The sequence below is a fragment of the Microcaecilia unicolor genome, chromosome 1, assembly GCF_901765095.1.
Source record: "Microcaecilia unicolor chromosome 1, aMicUni1.1, whole genome shotgun sequence".
In the NCBI taxonomy this organism is placed as follows: Eukaryota; Metazoa; Chordata; class Amphibia; order Gymnophiona; family Siphonopidae; genus Microcaecilia; species Microcaecilia unicolor.
In genome coordinates, this window is record NC_044031.1 from 627,940,613 (window position 1) to 627,962,330 (window position 21,718).

Below are 21,718 nucleotides of genomic sequence, written 5' to 3' on the forward strand. Positions count from 1 at the left end.
TATGAATTTATTTGCATTCTGCAGAGGGAAATAAGTATTTAATCCCTCTGGCAAACAAGACCTAATACTTGGTGGCAAAACCCTTGTTGGCAAGCACAGCGGTCAGACGTCTTCTGTAGTTGATGATGAGGTTTGCACACATGTCAGGAGGAATTTTGGTCCACTCCTCTTTGCAGATCATCTCTAAATCATTAAGAGTTCTGGGCTGTCGCTTGGCAACTCGCATCTTCAGCTCCCTCCATAAGTTTTCAATGGGATTAAGGTCTGGTGACTGGCTAGGCCACTCCATGACCCTAATGTGCTTCTTCCTGAGCCACTCCTTTGTTGCCTTGGCTGTATGTTTTGGGTCATTGTCGTGCTGGAAGACCCAGCCACGACCCATTTTTAAGGCCCTGGCGGAGGGAAGGAGGTTGTCACTCAGAATTGTACGGTACATGGCCCCATCCATTCTCCCATTGATGCGGTGAAGTAGTCCTGTGCCCTTAGCAGAGAAACACCCCCAAAACATAACATTTCCACCTCCATGCTTGACAGTGGGGACGGTGTTCTTTGGGTCATAGGCAGCATTTCTCTTCCTCCAAACACGGCGAGTTGAGTTCATGCCAAAGAGCTCAATTTTTGTCTCATCTGACCACAGCACCTTCTCCCAATCACTCTCGGCATCATCCAGGTGTTCACTGGCAAACTTCAGACGGGCCGTCACATGTGCCTTCCGGAGCAGGGGGACCTTGCGGGCACTGCAGGATTGCAATCCGTTATGTCGTAATGTGTTACCAATGGTTTTCGTGGTGACAGTGGTCCCAGCTGCCTTGAGATCATTGACAAGTTCCCCCCTTGTAGTTGTAGGCTGATTTCTAACCTTCCTCATGATCAAGGATACCCCACGAGGTGAGATTTTGCGTGGAGCCCCAGATCTTTGTCGATTGACAGTCATTTTGTACTTCTTCCATTTTCTTACTATGGCACCAACAGTTGTCTCCTTCTCGCCCAGCGTCTTACTGATGGTTTTGTAGCCCATTCCAGCCTTGTGCAGGTGTATGATCTTGTCCCTGACATCCTTAGACAGCTCCTTGCTCTTGGCCATTTTGTAGAGGTTAGAGTCTGACTGATTCACTGAGTCTGTGGACAGGTGTCTTTCATACAGGTGACCATTGCCGACAGCTGTCTGTCATGCAGGTAACGAGTTGATTTGGAGCATCTACCTGGTCTGTAGGGGCCAGATCTCTTACTGGTTGGTGGGGGATCAAATACTTATTTCCCTCTGCAGAATGCAAATAAATTCATATACTTTCCACAATGTGATTTTACGGATTTAATTTGTGATGTGCTATCTCTCACTGTTACCAATAACCTACCCTTCAATTATGGGCTGCTCATGTCTTTGTCAGTGGGCAAACTTACAAAATCAGCAAGGGATCAAATACTTATTTCCCCCACTGTATGTGCTACTTTTTGTGTATACCTTACCTTGATTTGTACCTGTCCTTTTCAGGGCACAGACCGTGTAAGTCTGCCCAGCACTATCCCCGCCTCCCGCCACCAGCTCTGCCACCCAATCTCGGCTAAGCTCCTTAGGATCCATTCCTTCTGAATAGGATTCCTTTATGTTTATCCCACGCGTATTTGAATTCTGTTACTATTTTCATTTCCACCACCTCCCGCGGGAGGGCATTCCAAGCATCCACTACTCTCTCCATGAAAAAATACTTCCTGACATTTTTCTTGAGTCTGCCCCCCTTCAATCTCATTTCATGTCCTCTCGTTCTACCGCCTTCGCACCTCCGGAAAAGGTTCGTTTGCGGATTAATACTTTTCAAATATTTGAACGTCTGTTTCATATCACCCCTGTTTCTGCTTTCTTCCAGAGTATACATGTTCAGGTCATCAAGTCTCTGCTCATACGTCTTGTAACGCAAATCCCTTACCATTCTCGTAGCTTTTCTTTGCACCGCCTCAATTCTTTTTATATCCTTCACAAGGTACGGCCTCCAAAACTGAACACAATACTCTAGGTGGGGCCTCACCAACGACTTATACAGGGGCATCAACACCTCCTATCTTCTGCTGGTCACACCTCTCTCTATACAGCCTAACAACCTTCTAGCTACGGCCACCGCCTTGTCACACTGTTTCGTCGCCTTCAGATCCTCAGATACTATCACCCCAAGATCCCTCTCCCCGTCTGTACCTATCAGATTCTCCCCGCCTAATACATACGTCTCCCGAGGATTTCTATTCCCTAAGTGCATCACTTTGCATTTCTTCGCATTGAATTTTAATTGCCAAACCGTAGACCATTCTTCTAGCTTCCTCAGATCCTTTTTCATGTTTTCCACTCCCTCCCGGGTGTCCACTCTGTTACAGATCTTAGTATCATCCGCAAATAGGCAAACTTTACCTTCTAACCCTTCGGCAATGTCACTCACAAATATATTGAACAGAATCGGTCCCAGCACCGATCCTTGAGGCACACCACTACTCACCTTTCCCTCCTCCGAGCGAATTCCATTCACCACCACCCTCTGGCTTCTGTCTGTCAACCAGTTCCTAATCCAGTTCACCACTTCGGGTCCTATCTTCAGCCCATCCAGTTTATTTAAGAGCCTCCTGTGGGGAACCGTGTCAAAAGCTTTGCTGAAATCTAAGTAGATTACGTCCATAGCTCGTCCCTGATTCAATTCTCCAGTCACCCAATCAAAGAACTCAATGAGATTCGTTTGGCATGATTTCCCTTTGGTAAAACCATGATGTCTCGGATCTTGCAACTTATTGGCTTCCAGGAAATTCACTATCCTTTCCTTCAGCATCGCTTCCATTACTTTTCCAATAATCGAAGTGAGGCTTACCGGCCTGTAGTTTCCAGCTTCTTCCCTATCACCACTCTTGTGAAGAGGGACCACCTCCGCCGTTCTCCAATCCCTCGGAACCTCTCCCGTCTGCAAGGATATATTAAACAAATCTTTAAGAGGACCCGCCAGAACCTGTCTGAGCTCCCTCAATATCCTGGGGTTGATCCCATCCGGTCCCATGGCTTTGTCCACCTTTAGCTTTTCAAGCTGTTCATACACACTCTCTTCCGTGAACGGTGCTCTATCCACTTCAATCTCATTTGTACTTTTTACTCTTTCCAAAAATACTAGGACTAGGGAGCACGCAATGAAGCTACAAAGTAGTAAATTTAAAACAAATTGGAGAAAATATTTCTTCACTCAACGTGTAATTAAACTCTGGAATTTGTTGCCAGAGAATGTAGTAAAAGCAGTTAGCTTAGCAGGGTTTAAAAAAGGTTTAGATAGCTTCCTAAAAGAAAAGTCCATAAGCCATTATTAAAATGGACTTGGAAAAATCCACTGCGTATTTCTAGGATAAGTAGCATAAAATGTATTGTACTGTTTTGAGATCTTGCCAGGTACTTGTAACCTGGATTGGCCCCTGTTGGAAAACAGGATGCTGGGCTTGATGGACGTTCGGTCTGTCTCAGTATGGCAGTACTTATGTACTTATGACAAACTATGGGGCATGTTTACTAAGGTGCACTATAAAAAATAGCACAAGCAAGGGACGTAGCTAGACCTCACGGTGGGAGGGGGGCCAGAGCCCGAAGTTGGGGGCACATTTTGAGTGCTGCCCCCCCCCCCACCGCCTTGCCTCCCTGCCGCTTCCCCTCACTGCCTTCTTGCTCCCCCCCCCCCCCCCGCAAAAACAAATACCTTTGCTGGAAGGGGTCCCCAACCCCCGCCAGCCGAAGCCTTCTTTAGTGCCGGTCTGGCGCAGCCGTGTTTGCTGCCCTGCTCTTCTTGCTCCTCCTGTGCACACTGACGCTCCATCTCAATTTCATGTAAAGGAGCCTCAGTGTGCACAGGAGGAGCAAGTAGAAAGCAGAACAGGGCAGCAAACACGGCTGCACCAGACCGGCGCTGAAGGCTTTGGCTGGCGGGGGTTGGGGACCCCCACCAGCCAAACAAGGGGCCTGGATGAAGTTTGCAGGGGCCCAGGCCCCCATGGCCCCCCATAGCTACGCCCCTGATGCAGCGAACGTAGATCTGCTTTCTACACTCATTGAGACCGCCATTAACATGTGGCAGCAATAGCGCCTATAGGCGCTACCATGGTTGTGGTGCGTTAAGCGTTACTGACACTGGCACGTTAATGATCATAATTAACGGACGTACATGTTCCAATACATGCAGGAAAGTAGTCTTGTAGAGGAACTGCTGTAGTACAGGGAATGCTGTGTGATGGAAGCTAATGCTCTGTGTGATCAGGCAGGGAGCGAGGGTTGCACAGCGAGGGAAGCGGGAAGAGGGAGGTCACTTGGGTACCCTAGATCACCCCAGGAGGACAGAGCTGAAAGGGCCAGAATCAGAAGGGCAGGTGCGGGAAAGCAGCCTGTCTCCTTCACCAATGAGGGCAATGAAACTGAAGGACTACAAGTCCCAGCAGCCCTTGCAAGAGAGGCCGGGTAGGAGGAGGAGGTAGTGGGGTATCCACTACTATGAGTCCCTGAATCCTAGGGGAAAGGAGGCAGATCTGGGAGGGCTGAATGCACCAAATAGGAAAAAGCTGGGAGAGTGGGATAATGATGATGGGATGCAGCTGGTAAAGAGGGCTGTAGAGGAGCACAAGCTAAAGGAGGGCAAGTAAGAGGGCTCCTGGCCACATGGTTTGATGACTTAATGAAAGAGGGAAAGAAGTGGCTGCAAAGCATTCCAACCGGGGGTGAGTGGGTCTAGAGACTGACAGTGGTTGGGTGCAGTAGTGTGCTGGAGCCGGCTCGCACCGGCTCGCAAGAGCCGTTTGTTAAATTTTCTGGCATCTTGCGAGCCGGTTGTTGGCCCGTGCGAGCCGGCTCGCCTCCGCTCCCCCGCCCCGCAAATCCATCTTCCGTCTGCCCTCTGCTCCCCATAGTAGCCCTGCTGGTTTCCTTTCTGCACTGCCGCCACCGTCCTGCCTTTAAAAAATTAATTTTCCCTCGAGGCGCGCCAGCGTTGAAGCGAAGGCAGCAGGCTCAGCTCAGTTCCTGCCTTCGTTCCGTTCCTTCGCATCATGGCTCCGCCCTTGCGCAAACAGGAAATACGTCAGGCAAGGGCGGAGCCATGATGCGAAGGAACGGAACGAAGGCAGGAACTGAGCTGAGCCTGCTGCCTTCACTTCAACGCTGGCGCGCCTCGAGGGAAAATTAATTTTTTAAAGGCAGGATGGCGGCGGCAGCGCAGAAAGGAAACCAGCAGGGCTACTATCGGGGAGCAGACGGAAGATGGACGACCAGGGGAGCGGAGAGGGCTGGAAGATGGCGGAGGGGAGGGCAGGGGGGAGATGAGGATTGCTGGACATGGGTGGGTGGGTGGATGGAGAGGAGGGCAGGGGGGAGAGGAGGGTTGCTGGACATTGGTGGGTGGAGGGGAGAGGAGGGTTGCTGGACATGGGTGGGTGGATGGAGGGCAGGGAAGAGGAGGGTTGCTGGACATTGGTGGATGAAGGGGAGAGGAGGGTTGCTGGACATGGTTGCATGGAGGGGAGAGGAGGGTTGTTGGACATGGGTGCATGGAGGGCAGGGGGGAGAGGAGGGTCGCTGGACATTGGTGGATGGAGGGGAGAGGAGAATTGCTGGACATGGGTGCATGGAGGGGAGAGGAGGGTTGCTGGACATGGGTGCATGGAGGGGAGAGGAGGGTTGCTGGACATGGGTGCATGGAGGGCAGGGGGGAGAGGAGGGTCGCTGGACATTGGTGGATGGAGGGGAGAGGAGGGTTGCTGGACATGGGTGCATGGAGGGCAGGGGAGAGGAGGGTTGCTGGACATGGGTGGAGGAGAGGGAAGGGAGAGAGAAGAAATGCTGGATATGGGTGGAGAGGAGGGAAGAGTGAGGAATGAGATGAGAAGAGGGAAAAGGAAGAGAGGAGAATAACTGCAAATGGATGGAGAAAATAGGCAGAAGCTGAGGACCAGAAATGAAGACGAAAGGAGGAAAGAAATAAATGGAAAGGAAGCCCTGGAAACGGAGTTAAGAGGACAGATAGCAGCAGAATCGGATACTGGGCCAGCATGATCAGAAAAACAGTCACCAGACACCAAAGGTAGAAAAAAACTCATTTTATTTTCATTATAGTGTTTGGAATATGTTCACCTTGAGAATCAGGTGCTCAACATTAAAAGCTTATATTTATTTACTTATTTATGGCATTTTATCCCACATTAAACATGAATTAGATTGGAACCTGGGATCATTTAATAGTTCCCCCCCCCCCCCCCCCCGGCTATAGCCAGCTCTGCAATTTGGGGGGGGGGGGGCGCAGAGGTGGATGGGGGGGGGGGGGGGGGCGCCGAGGTGGACCAGGGAGAGAGCCTGTTAAAAATTTACCAGCACACCACTGGTTGGATGTGACCCGTTTCATCTCCCAGGGGTAATGAGAAGGGAGTGAAGGGAGAGTTGAAGCAAAACCTGCTGTGTGTATCAAAGACTGTGTTGGAGAAAGTAAATAAAGGAGAAAAGAAAGACTGTTGGTCTAGAGTTGGTAAATCCTGGGCAAGGGGATCCTGAGGAGGGAGAGGCACGGGAGGGCTGTGTCTGTGCTTGTCTCCTGGCAAGAGGCCTGTTCAGCTGGAAGTTTGAGGAATTGCAGTGACCTGTGGATTACAAACCTGTGAAGCCCCTGTGGGTCACATCTGTCAGGGAGATGATCAAAGGTGATCAATGCCGGCGTTAGAGGCCACTAGTGCCACACTAGTGCTAGTGGTCGCATTTACCCTGCAGAATGATCAGAGGCCTCTAGTGTGACAAACAACGAGCGTGCCAGGGAATTCACCTCTCATGATCAGAGATGCTTCTACTGCCTTAACCCTATGTCAGCTCAGAGCTGGTGTTAGGATTAAGGGGAGATCCTCCCCCTGTTCCGACAAGGCAACCCAGGCTGTATGTATCAGCCTGGGCTGCAGTGTCAGCTCTGGTGAACTAGTGAACCCCTGGACCTTCCCCCTCCCATCTGTAAGGGCCCTGGACCACACATGACAAAAAAACAGCCTGGTGGTGCAGTGGGCCCCTGTCCTCACATCCCCCCACCTGCCCCTGCTGTGGGTCCAGTGTGATGTATGACAGGGGCCTGACCTGCTTCACCCCCCCCCCCCCCCCCCCGCTGACATGCCCCCGTGAACTTTGGTCATCCCCGCGACGGAAAGCAGTCGAGGGTGTCAAAAATTGGCTTTCGATTGTGCCGATGTGGTCGACCTTGTGAGAAGGACGCCCATCTCCCGATTTGTGTCGAAAGATGGGCGTCTTCCTCTTTTGAAAATAAGCGTGATAGTGGCTTAATGGGTAATGCACTGGTCTCTGACCTCAACATCCTGGGTTCCCACTCCAGCTTCTTAGGACTCTCAGGGTGTCAGTGTTGTGTGCCTTGAAAGGAGTGAATGCTACCAGAATAAGGGCAAAGGAGTCATCTTAAAGTATATATGAATGTAGATGCCATTAGAACTTATATATGTATGCATAGTACTTTTTTTTTGTAGAACAAAAGGTACATGTACTTATTATGGGCGGGGGGGGGAGGGTCACCATCTATGGCTCCACCCCTTATACCAGCCATGGTGCGTATAAACAAGTCTCGTTGAAAATATTATACCAGTATAGAAGAAAAAAAATCACTTGTGATTTTTTTCCATTATAAATCATTTCTGTAAGCTGTTACAGCTCCAGTATACCCAGTGCAATATAAGACAGCAGATGTAAATTCTCAAATTGGACATAGTCCAAACACTACAATGAAAATAAAATGATTTTTTCTACCTTTGTTGTCTGGTGACATTGTTCTGAAGGTGCCTGGGACCGTGGAGATGGTCTGCATCCGTCCGTAGATCAGACTGACATCACTGGCCGCCATCTGCCAATGGCTATCCTCTCTGCAGCCGCTCCTCCTCTCCCCTCCACGTCACTGCCCCTGGAGGAAGACCCTGGAGGAGCGCTGCGATGTGAGAGGGGAGAGGACAGCCAATGGCAGATGGAGGCCAGTGACGTCAGTCTCATCTACCGACGGAAGCAGACCACTTCCGACGGATCCACGGTCCCAGGCAGCGTCAGAACAACAAGAACAGGTACGCGATGGCGGCGGGGGGAGGGTATCTGGCGGAAAGGGGGGTCGAGATGGTCAGTAACGCGAAGGGGGGGTGTTGAAATCGGAGGGAGTCAGGAACGCGGTGGAAGGCGTGAGGGAGCCTTGAACTGGGAGGGAGGGGGGAGTCAGGAACGCGGTGGGAGGGGCGTGAGGGGGCCTTGAACTGAGAGGGAGGGAGGGGGATCTGGAACTCGGAAGGCATGGAGGGGGTCTGAAAGGGAGGGAGGGGGGTCTGGAACTCGGCCGGGAGGGACAGAGGGGGGGGGTTTGGAACTCGGAAGGAACGGAGGGAGGTCTGGAACTCGGGAGGGAGGGAGGGTAGGTGGATGGGAGGGGGAATTACCTTGCTAGCACCCGTTTCATTGCCTACCGAAACGGGCCTTTTTTACTAGTCTACAATGTTCTGGGGTGTTTGGTGCCAGATTGCATGTTCAATGGTGTGTGGTAGGCCCTTTTGATTTCCATCAACTGTGAATATTCAATATCAAGAAACTTGGGAAGCTGTGTCTCTGTACTTCCTGCATGCTACATTTCTGAATGTGATAGGTGCTGTGTCTCTGTATACCAGCACTGTGCCTATGCACTGAATATGTCTCATTGTTCTTGTTTTTCTCAGCGAGCAACTATATTCTTTATGGCCAGCGTCTGGGACTCCTAGAAGAAAATCCCAATGCCGAAGTTGTGCAGTTCATTCGTGCTGTGGAGACCATGCTAAAGACCACCCTGCCTCTCCTCTACATGCCCCATGGCCTCCTTCAGTGGACAAAAAGCAAATTGTGGCAAGAGCATATTGATGCCTGGGATGTCATTTTCAGTCATGGTAATACAGCTTTCTCTATCACAGCATTCCTTTCTCACTAGTGCTCTCAAACCTTTCTCTACAGCTGCTTTCGAGGGTCAGTATTTAGACTGCCATGTTGGTGACAAAGTCTGCAGGTAACTTTTTACCATACTTTTGAAATTTGTTGTGGTACAGTGTACCTACAAACGTTTGAACCTGTTCTTTGTGCAGCTAGGTTTTCTTCAGACTTGAAAATGTATCTATGTGTGTTTTCTGATTCCAAAACATTCCATGGGGAACGGTGCCCCTGAAGGTAGCTAACACTGCTCATATGTTCAGCCACATTGTAGGAGCTCAGTTATGGGGTAGCCAAAATTTAACAGATATAAATTGCATTTCTGTGTATTACAATGCTTATTCCACCACCTTCATTGGTAAACTATTCCAGCCTTTGTCACTTTCATCTTTCATTCTTACAAAACCAAACTTTAATCCAACACACACACACACCTTTCCCTTATCTGATCACCAAATCTCTCTTCTCTCTATATAAAAGGCAACCCCAACATTCTGAAGCCTCCACGGAAGTTGAGGCGCCCGAGATATCCGGTGTGCCCTGGAGTGTCTGCACCGCCCTCGCGTCATGACGTCGAGGGCGGAGCTATAACACTCGAGGGCCGAAACGCGAGGCCAACGCGAACCCTGAACAAGTAACGCAAGTAGCTCCGAGGGACGGAGGGAGGGGGCCCCTTGCTAGCGCCCGTTTCATTGCACTCAGAAACGGGCATTTTTTCCTAGTCTTATAATAATCTAAATGGCTAGGAAGCTGTAGTCTGAAACATCTGGCGGCCTCACCGTGCTCCTCCCAATAGTACATATCCCAGAATAAATTTGGCTTTGGTGAGGGCAAACACAGTGGTAACCAGAGCTAGAGGAATCTAAGGTGCATAGGAAGACTTATTCAGCAGGGGGAAAAAAGAGGTGGTAAGAGTATCTGTGAGATCAGAACCAGAATATTTTGTTGAAATCTGAAGGCTGTACCTCTTGCAGCATTTAGATAGAGGTGAGGCAGTGCAGAATTGAGCTACAGGGGATACATGATAGAGATATGCAGTACAAATGCCCAGATACTCGAATAAGAAATCATTTTTTAATAAAAAGGAAGGTCTAGAACATGGACAGGTAAATTACAGCCCATAAGCCAAACCAGCCCCTGGGATCTATCCAGCTCCCCCCCCCCCCCCCCCCCCCCCCCCCTTCAGAAAAAGAAGTCAAAGACTGATTTACCCGTTCATTATCTCTTCCCTTCCTTGCTGTTTTGAAAATGGCTATTGCCTCCAGATCTGAGAGTAAACAACTGATTAGCACCTAGCTCCTGGGTTCACTTCCCTCCAGTAAGCAGAGAATTCTGGCAGTGAACTCCCAAGTTAAGCCTGGGATGAAAAAGTAAGAGCAGCTGTTTGCCATCAAAGAAAATAGATCCCACACTACCCACTATCGGACAGCGGGGTTCAGTCACTAGCTCCTCTTTTCATGTAACAAGCAGGGGACTAGCCATATCTCAGGTGAATCAGCAACATTTCTCTCATTGGCAGATTGCTCTCATCTTAAAAGCTCAGGAAAGCCGGTGCAAGGGCGGTGTTCCCGCACTGCTCACTGCCGCCTCCTGCCTGTCAATTTTTCTTTCTTCTGTGGCACAGTTAACCGTGAATTGACTCTGCCCAGAACTAAAAAAAAAGAAGGGCTTTTAAAGGGGAAACCACACAATGGCAAGCATACTGTTTAGTACCCTCATTCCAATGAGCCAAATCTTAGCAGCTATGAAACAGGAGTCTGCTACTCTCCTGAAGGACACATAGGGGTGCCAACAGGAGATACTGAAATACAATGTAATTTATTTCTTCTGTTCCTCAGTTACCATAGACATACCCCCCCCCCCCCGATATGCAAAAACATTTAACCAGCCAGGATTGGCACCTGGATGGTTAAATGCCCCATAGCTAACTACACACAAATTTCAGTGAGACATGACCCAGGGCCTACAGGTTCAAATCCCTCTCTGTGATTTGATGTCCCCTCCAGGGACAGAAACATACGTAGTAACATAGAAAAATAAATGCTGATAAAGACCAAATGGCCTATCTAGTCTGCCCATCCATGTAATCTATTATCCCTTCCTCTTCCTTAGAGATTCTATGTACCATATTTTCACAAATATAATCCATGGGTTATACAAGTTTTTACTTACCATGCATACTCACTGTGGGTTACATAAGAGTGCAAGTTACAAGTCATTACATTTAAAGGTCACTGCGGAGGAGGCATTCTTTATATAGAAAAAAAAAAACCACAACTCCCAAAATGATTAAAAAAATACTTTTATTACAAGAACTATTTAGTAAAGTCCCCATAGGTACTTTTGGTAATATACTTTATAAAGAGGCATTGAACAGATCTACAGCAAAAAAAAAAAAAACTTTCAAATGGTCAGTATAAAACAGTTCTTATTAAAACATAGAGGTTTATGGTATCGATTCTTCATAGTGTCGCAAACATTATAAGTACATAAGTATTGCCATACCGGGAAAGACTAAAGGTCCATCAAGCCCAGCATCTTGTTTCCAACAGTGGCCAATCCAGGTCACAAATACCTGGCAAGATCCCAAAAAAGTACAAAACATTTTATACCACTTATCCCAGAAATTGTGGATTTTCCCCAAGTCCATTTAATAATGGTCTATGGACTTTTCCTTTAGGAAGCCGTCCAAACCTTTTTAAAACTCCACTAAGCTAACCACCTTTACCACATTCTCTGGCAATGAATTCCATAGTTTAATTGCACGTTGAGTGAAGAAACATTTTCTCCGATTCGTTTTAAATTTACTACATTGTAGCTTCATCGCATGCCCCCTAATCCTAATATTTTTGGAAAGTGTAAACAGACGCTTCACATCTACCCGTTCAACTCCACTCATTATTTTATAGACCCCTATCATATCTCTCCTCAGCCGTCTTTTCTCCAAGCTGAACAACCCTAGCCGCTTTAGCCTTTCCTCATAGGGAAGTCGTCCCATCCCCTTTATCATTTTTGTTGTCCTTCTCTACACCTTTTCTAATTCCACTATATGTTTTTTGAGATGCGGCGACCAGAATTGAACACAATATTCGAGGTGCGGTCACACCATGGAGCGATACAAAGGCATTATAACATCCTCATTTTTGTTTCCCATTCCTTTCCTAATAATACCTAACATTCTATTTGCTTTCTTAGCCACAGCAGAATACTGAGCAGAAGGTTTCAAAGTATCATCAACGACGACACCTAGATCCCTTTCTTGGTCCGTGACTCCTAACGTGGAACCTTGCATGGCGTAGCTATAATTGGGGTTCCTCTTTCCCACATGCATCACTTTGCACTTGCTCACATTAAACGTCATCTGCCATTTATACGCCGAGTTTCCCAGTCTCGTAAGGTCCACTTGTAATTTTTCACAATCCTCCTGCGATTTAATGACTTTGAATAACTTTGTGTCATCAGCAAATTTAATTACCTCACTAGTTACTCCCATCTCTAGGTCATTTATAAATATGTTAAAAAGCAGCGGTCCCAGCACAGAGCCCTGGGGAACCCCACTAACTACCCTTCTCCATTGAGAATACTGACCATTTAACACTACTCTGTTTTCTAACTTTTAACCCGTTTTTAATCCACAATAGAACACTACATCCTATCCCATGACTCTCCAATTTCCTCTGGATTATTTCATGAGGTACTTTGTCAAATGCCTTCTGAAAATCCAGATACACAATATCAGCTGGCTCACCTTTATCCACATGTTTGTTCACCCCTTCAAAGAAATGTAGTAGATTGGTGAGGCAAGATTTCCCTTCAGTAAATCCATGCTGGCCACGTCTCATTAATCAATGTTTTTGAATATGCTCTGTATCTTTGTTCTTAATAATAGTCTCTACCATTTTGCCCGGCACCGACGTCAGACTCACCGGTCTATAATTTCCCGGATCTCCTCTGGAAACTGTTAGAAGAATTTTAATTAACATACTCACGAATACCATCAGACCAAGTCAGGTTTAAACATTTTATTTACTTGCAAGGAGACAGATCCAACTGCAGTCAGAAGATTGTCTGACTCAAGAAATCCTCCCTGCTTCTCTTATACATTTTCTATGTGCAGGAATACAAAAGAAGCTTGTTGCCTGTGTGTCTGTCAACACTCACATTTTCTAATATGTGACAATTCTAGGCTACTAGTCAGCTTGTCTGGTTCTAAGCATATCTAGGTACATTCCATTCTGCTTGTAATGTTCAAGGCCAAAGAATCTACATTTCAGAGGGTCTACATTTATTTCAGAAATTGTTAGAATGATTAACCCTTTACTAGCAAAACCCTATCCCTATACTAGCAAGACATTTTTTCTACAGAAACGTTTTTAAAAAATCGGCGTTACATTGGCCACCCTCCAATCTTCCGGTACCATGCTCGATTTTAAGGCTAAATTACATATTACTAACAATATTTTATTTATTTATTGCATTTGTACCCCACATTTTCCCACCTATTTGCAGCCTCAATGTGGCTTACATAGTACCGTCAAAGGCATTTGCCCAGTCAGTGGATAGCAAATACAAAGTTGTATAGTGATCGTATGAGGTATAAGAAGCTCATTTTTCAGTTCTATCAGTACTCTGGGATGAATACCATCCAGTCCAGGAGATTTGCTACTCTTCAGTTTGTAGAATTGCCCCATTACATCCTCTAGGTTTACAGAGAATTCATTAAATTTGTCCGACTCGTCAGCTTTGAATACCATTTCTGGCACCTGTATCTCATCCAAATCGTCCTCGGTGAAGACCGAAACAAAGAATTCATTTAATCTCTCCACTATGGCTTTGTCTTCCCTGATCACACCTTTTACTCCTCGGTCATCTAGCGGTCCAACCGATTCTTTTGCCGGCTTCCTGCTTTTAATATACCTAAAAAAGGTTTTACTGTATGTTTTTGCCTCCAACGCAATCTTTTTTTCGAAGTCCCTCTTAGCCTTCCTTAGCACTTTGCATTTGACTTGACATTCCTTATGCTGTTTTACAACATATTTCAAGATTATACACTTGATTAAGAAAAGTAAACATTTCAAGAAGAAAACATAAAATATAATATAATAATATAATAATAATATAATATTGTTCTATTCCCTTAACGACACTTTAACTTTGTTTTCACATAACCACTCACAATGTAATCCATAACCGAGTTGTAACAAACTGTATTTCCACCATTCACAATGTATTATAAGCCACACTGAACCCGCAAATAGGTGGGAAAATGTGGGATACAAATGCAATAAATAATAATAATAATACTCAAGTCCACTCGAATGAGGATCCAAGAAACAAATCTCAGGAGGTATATGAGGAAAAACTATTGTTATACAAATTAATTTAGACTTAGAAAAAAACAGAGAATTATCCTTATTTTACTCCTGTTGTATTTTTAGAGGCTATGAAAGATGTTAATTGTGAGGGTTCTGAAAAAAACAAATTTTATCAAATAATGTCAAATCACGCATTTGCAAGGGAATCTTAAATAGAATATTGCTCCTAATTGAACAACTGCTGATTTTAACAAAAGAAATAGTTTTCTTCTCTTTTGAGTCTCTTTCAAAACATCTGGGAACAGATTTACTTTTAATCCAAGAAACAATTTGTCTTTGTTTTTAAAAAACAATCTAAATAGCCATGCTTTATCTGGTGATAATACTAAAGTGGCTATCAAAGTCGCTGGCTTAGCTTGTTCTGTTTCAGAGGTCTCCAAAAGTGCTGACACATCAAAAGATACCTCTTGTTCTTGCTGAGATATTTCTCTTTGTGGCACATAATATACTTGGTTAAAAGGTGGTAGACTTTCTTGAGGAATTCGTAAAATTTCTTGAAGATATCTTTTTAATATGTCTACTGGCTCCTTTGGAAAATGTATAAATCTGAGGTTATTATACCTCATATAATTATCATAAAGTTCCATCTTTCTTCTCAAATGTCAGTTTCATTTATTGTGCCAAGCTTATCTTACCTCTGAACATTTATTTAAAATGGGGAAGTTGGATTCTCCACTTTGTCAAAAATGCCACCTGGATGTGGGCACTCTGTTTCATGCTTTTTGGGATTGTCCACTGATTCAGGATTTTTGGAATTCAGTCCGTCGATTCCTGGAATTTTTATTATAATCCCCAGTTCCTTTCTCTCCAATGGGGTTTTTGCTAGATCACCATGAACTTTTATGCTGCAGGGTAAGGGTACACATCAACTACTAAGGAAAGCTTACTTTGTGGGCAAGAAGATCATTCTGGGAGTTTGGACATGCCAGACATTCCATCTTTTGGGGCCTGGCGCAACAAATTTCATGCATTAATGATGCTGGAAGGTGCAGGGGTTGGGGGCTCCCTTAAATGGAAAAAATCTTCCTGTCTAATTGGGATAGATACCTGCAATCCCTGTCACCCACGGCAGGAAGTGGAATTCATAATACGCTATGAAGGATATAGGGTGACCCAGTGCAGTGTTGGGTTGTTTTTTTTGAGAGGGGTTCTTTGAACTTATTGGTATCATCTGGAAGGCCATCAGAGCCAAGGCCTCTTGTTTCTAGTTTGTCTACTATGGAGTTAGGGTGCATCCTGATATATGGGAGGAGGGGGGACAAAGATAACGTTGAAACGTTATTGACCATTTGTCTATTCTTTGTGTGATATTATATTTGCTGGTTTGGTCTTAATAGAAATGATTTACACATAAACATCTTTTGCCATCAATTCCATATCAAGCTGCGATAATATGGAATGTCCTCCCTTAATCTGTCTAAGATGTCGGGTGAAGAGTGGATTTGGAAGTTTCCCACCCGTGGACAGCCAAATTGTAAGACAACAGTTTAAGCATCTATTCCCCTGAAGACGCCATTGTATCGGCAAAACACAACGCTGTGTTGAGAACAGAACTTTTGTTGGAATTACAGATGAACACGTTTTTGGTTACACATCAATGAGGGGATGTCAACTTTATTGATTTGAACTTTGCACCAACACCAACAGGACTGCCCTCAGATAAGTACATCAGGACATTGAATTATTGCTAGATGATTTGATTGCAGTTTATAACAGCTTTTTTGATTGACTTTGGCTTATGCAACATAATATGGTTTGCCTCCAGGATTTTAGAAGGCGGTAGGGGTATGGTGCGATGATGGTTACACATTGAGATTAGGTATTTATACCATTTGATGTGAGGCACTTAATCACTCTGAGTACCATTCACAGACTTAATTTATATATATTTATTTATTTATTTTTGTTTGGTTTGTTATGATTAGAATAATTTTGGGTAATTTTAGAGGAATTAGTTAAAATTTAATGCCAATTTAATGCCGAGAAGTGCAGAGTGATGCACTTGGGATGCAGAAATCCAAAGGAAATGTATCAGATAGGAGGACAGAGACTGATAAGCACAGCTAAGGAGAGGGACCTTGGGGTAATGGTGTCTGAGGATCTCAAGGTGATGAAACAATGCAACAAGGTGGTGGCCACAGCCAGAAGGATGCTAGGCTGTATAGAGAGGGGTATAACCAGCAGAAGAAAGGAGGTGCTGATGCCCCTGTACAAGTTGTTGGTGAGGCCCCACTTGGAGTACTGCATTCAGTTTTGCAGGTCGTATCTTGCTAAGGGTGTAAAAAGACTTGAAGTGGTTTAGAGAAAAGTGACAAAATGGTATGGTATTTGCGTCACAAGACATAGGAGGAGACATTTGAGGACCTGAAAATGTATACCCTGGAGGAAAGGAGAGACAGGGGTGTCAACCCCACTATTGCTACTTGTGATTCTGAGCAAGTCATTTACCCTCCATTGCCCTGGCTACAAAACCTTAAATTGTGAGCCCACTGGGAACATAGAAAGTACCTTCACATAATACATGTAAAGTACTTTGGTTGTATCGAATCCATGTCCCTGAAGAAAAAGAATATCAAACACTTAATTTATCACATGGTCTTACATGTACTATGGAATGCAGATAATGGCTCAAGCTATGTAAAGTTGTTTAAATCAGTGGATGTTCCAGCCTTGAAGGCACCACATTCCTTTCAAATCATATTGAATCCAATTGAGAATATTGACAGGCAGGATGCAAAGGAGTTATGCCACAGTTGCTCATCTACTTCTTCTACCCCCAAGGGTTTAGCACCCCATTTCCTCCTGCCATCCAGAAAGATTAATCAAAATCCTCAAAATCTGCATCTGGGATACAAAGCAAAAAAACTTAAACATAAGCAGGACCCAAAGGGAACATACCCCTTGCTGGGAATAAAAGATCGTATGGTTCCTCCAAGATTCTAATGTCACAGCAGGAAAAAATATCCTTTTCCTACAGGCTCATGTTCTCTGCCACACAAACCCTCTGGCCCTTAGAGTAAGCAATAGCCATAAATGTGTCCTCAAGAAATGCCATCCCAGAAAACAGAAACTACCTACTCATACATCTACCCAACTGCAAAAATACCATCTACAAAACTATCTACACAGCAGGCTTTAACTACCTGGGTTCCAAATGGTGGAACTCGATACCAAAAACTATAAGAAGCATCACAAATCTTCTCCAATTCAGAAAAGAAATGAAAACCTACCTCTTGAAAAATTTCTACAGCTAATCACAAAGATATTGTCGCCTTCCTTTCAAATCTATCTCTTCAAAAACTATATGAGAAAAGCTACCACTAACTTTTCCACTTCAAATCTATCTCTTCAAAAACTTTATGAATAACCATACAAATTATAGATGCCCTCTCCACACTAAACACTATTGTAACTCCACCAAAATGTAAATTGTAAGCCACTTTGAACCAAAACTTGTTTTGGGATAATAGTGGGGTACAAGCAGTGGTGTGCTGGAGCTGGCTCGCACGAGCCAGTTGTTAATTTTCCTTCCGACTTGCGAGCTGGTTGTTAAACACCGCGAGCCGGCTCTCCTCCCTCCCTCCCGCCGGATCCGTCCCTCACCGACATTTGCATTCTTCGGGGCAGGCAGTCTTGCCTGCCCGCTACCAGCGCTGACTCTCCCCCGCTGCCGATTTGCGCTTAAAAAATGGCCGCCGAGACTTCTCCTGAAGTCTCGGTGGCCATTTTGAAGCGCGAACCGGCAGCGGGGGAGAGTCAGCACTGGTAGCGGGCAGCAAGACTGCCTGCCCCAAAGAATGCGAAGGGCAAGGAGTCGGTGAGAGACCGGATCCGGAGGGAGGGAGGAGAATTCGTGGAACAACTCGGGAGGGGGTGGCAGGGGAGAGAAGGGAGTCGCTGGGCATTTGTGGATGAGGGAAGAGAAGGGTCACTGCTGGACATGGGTGGATGGAGGGCAGGGGATAGAAGGGTCGCTGGACATGGGTGGATGGAGGGCAGGGGAGAGGAGGGGAGAAAGAAGAAATGCTGGACATGGATGGAGGGGAGGTAAGAGTGAGGAAGGAGATGAGATGAGGTAAAAGGAAGAGAGGAAAAAAACTGCACATGGATGAAGAAAATAGGCAGAAGCTGAGGACCAGAAATGAAGAAGAAAGGAGGAAAGGAAAGAAATAAATGGAAACGAAGCCCTGGAAACGGAGTTAAGCGGACAGATAGCAGCAGAATCGGATACTAGGCCAGCATGATCAGAAAAACAGTCACCAGACAACAAAGGTAGAAAAAAAATCATTTTATTTTCATTATAGTGTTTGGAATATGTTCACTTTGAGAATCAGGTGCTCAACATTAAAAGTTTATATTTATTTATTTACTTATTTATGGCATTTTATCGCACATTAAACGTGAATTAGATTGGAACCTGGGATCATTTAATTGTTTTTTACTGGAGTAATGCATTGCCACCCCCCCCCCCCCAGGCTCTCTCCCCGGCTATAGCCAGCTCTGCAATTTGGGGGGGGCGCAGAGGGGGACCGGGGAGAGAGCCTGTTAAACATTTACCAGCACACCACTGGATACAAGAATGCATAAATAAAATTTAAAAATGTAAAAAAAAAAGGTTTGTCTGCCATTGTTCTAGAACAAGGGTCTTGATATGAAGCTGTAAAAGAGTAGACTCTGAAGTATCATCAGGAAATATTTGTCCACAAAAAGGTGGTAGATGCTTGGAATAGATTACTGATGGAAGTGGCAGACACAAAAATGGGAAAATAATTTTAAAAGCCTGGGACAGAGGATCCTTAGCTGTGGGGGAATGAGAGGTAAAGCTGGGATAAGCACAGAGGATCTTTAGCTGTGGGGGGAGTGAGGAGTAAAGTCTGGGATAAGCACAGAGGATCCTTAGCTGGGGGTGGTGAGTGAGGGTTAAAACCTATGAGAAGCACAGAGGATCCTTATTTATTTGGGAATAAGAGCTAAAGCCTGGGATCCATGTGATGCATATTCATTGTGAATATCCCGAAACTGAGCTTACTTTAGATTTGGGAGGCTCTGGTGTAATCCGTAGACCAGCATTTCGAGTTGTGTTTCCCTGTTCTAGCTGATAAGAGCATCCAGAACATATACCAGGATTTTTGCCTGGGGCAGGAGAGGAAGTACTCTGGGATTATGGCAGAATTGTTACTACAAGCCGAACTTTCTCTGGACTCCATCAAAGCCAATGTTACTGAACTCATGGCTGGGGGAGTTGACACGGTAAGTCGTATCCTGTCTCTGACCTTTTAAATCTTGATTTTGAGCTCATTTTCAAATTCAACATTCTTGATGTTCTGATTTCTCCAACTTTGTAAACTTTGGGATATAAGAAACAGAAATTTCCTTTACTATTATTTCTGATAAATATTGGCAGTGAGCAGAAGAGACATGGAAGCAAGTCTTGATCTCCATAGTTACCCATTTTGATTGGCCATTTTCTGTTCCTGTTCTACAGGAAAGCTGCCAATATGAAGATGACAGGGCTGGGGTAATGACAGAGCTAGAGACGGTGCTGGATATTGGGGAGAAGGGAGCTAAATGAGTGAGAAGGAGAACTGGGTAGTTTACGTGTTGAGACATGGAACTGGACAGTGTAAAATGGTGAAGGTCAGGAGTGAAGGAGATGCAAAATGTGTGACTTGATAGAGACAATGAAAAGGTCTTGGTGTGAGGGAGAGATTTAGATAAAGAGAAAACAAATGGAGAAGGCTGAGATTTATTTAATTATTACATTTGTATCCCACAATTATCCCAAACATGTTTGGGTTCAATGTGGCTCACATTAAAAGTAGAACACTTGATACCAAATCCAAGTTACATTACTTATAAAGACAGAAACTTATGTGAATTCAATGTAATAACAAGAATAGAATGCAAAAATCTACAGGAATAGTACATCTTAAAGATTTAGAGTGAATTAGTTGCTTTCGTCAATGAGAGATGATCTTAATAAGTAAGTTTTTAGCAATTTGTGAAATATGAAATAGACAGTTGTACGACCTAATCGCTTAGGAAGGGACTTCCATCTCTTAGTACATTGATAGGAGAATCCAGTGTTATGAATTGTTTTGTATTGAATTTTAGTGCAATTTGGGAAGTGGAGAACAAGGAAGTCTCTGGAAGATTTCAATGCGTTAAGCATTGGCAACTCACTTAAGATGGAGATATTATTTGATAGGCGAATACACATAATTTGAAAGTGATGTGTGCATGTATTGATAAAGAAGAAAGCTCAATGCCAGGTAGAAAAGGAAATGATGAAAACAAAAGGAGGGAGATGAAAAGCAAAATGGAACAAAAAACCTGGAAAAGAGTTAAGAGAAGACAGATAAGAAGAAACTAAGAAAAGAAGCTGGGAACATAATTAGCAATTAAAAAAAAACACCAGAAAAAAAAGGTAGGAGAAAAGTTTACTGACTGGAGAAGAGTATGTAACGCTGTGATAGTTTGAGTGCATGTTATGCTATCAGGGGCATTTTTGAAAGAGAAGGGCGCCCATCTTCCGACACAAATCGGGAGATGGGTGTCCTTCTCTCAGGATTGCCCAAATCAGCATAATCGAAAGCCGATTTTGGGCGTCCTCAACTAAAGTCCGTCACGGGGATGACCAAAGTTCATGGGGGTGTGTCGGAAGTGTAGCAAAGGCGGGACTGGGGCGTGCTTAAGAGATGGGCGTCCTCCGCCGATAATGGAAAAAAGAAGGGCATCTCTGACAAGCATTTGGTCGACTTTACTTGGTCCATTTTTTTTCACGACCAAGCCTCAAATAGGTGCCCAAACTGACCAGATGACCACCGGAGGGAATCGGGGATGACCTCCCCTTACTCCCCCAGTGGTCACCAACCCCCTCCCAGCCAAAAAAAAATTTAAACATTTTTTTTGCCAGCCTCAAATGTCATACCCAGCTCCATGACAGCAGTATACAGGTCCCTGGAGCAGTTTTAGTGGGTGCAGTGCACTTCAGGCAGGCGGACCCAGGCCCATCCCCCCCTACTTGTTACACTTGTGCTGGTAAATGTGAGCCCTTCAAAACCCACCCGAAACCCACTGTACCCACATCTAGGTGCCCCCCTTCACCCCTTAGGGCTATGGTAGTGGTGTACAGTTGTGGGTAGTGAGTTTTGGGGGGCTCAGCACCAAAGGTAAGGGCAGGGCCATGCCAAGGGTCTGTGGTGCCCCCCTGCAAGGGATCGGGTGCCCCCCCCCCGTGTAGATGATCACTGTCCTCTCTCCCCTGCCCTCCCGCTCCCATGTCCCAACTGCCCGCCCTCTTCTCCCCCCAACAAAATCTCTTTTAAATTTACCTCCGTCCGGCTGGCAGGGCAGCGAACGGCGCAACGTCAGTGAA

The 21,718-nt window shown here is 45.3% G+C and overlaps 1 protein-coding gene across 1 annotated transcript in view; it reads left to right on the forward strand.

The window, feature by feature from the left end:
• The window catches only part of LOC115481511 (cytochrome P450 11B, mitochondrial-like), a 94,198-nt gene that overhangs the window by 25,516 nt on the left and 46,964 nt on the right, over positions 1-21,718 (forward strand). The window contains exons 4-5 of the mRNA XM_030220711.1: positions 8,725-8,928; positions 19,436-19,590. Coding sequence (XP_030076571.1) covers positions 8,725-8,928; positions 19,436-19,590 — 359 coding nt within the window. The remainder of the gene's footprint in view (positions 1-8,724; positions 8,929-19,435; positions 19,591-21,718) is intronic.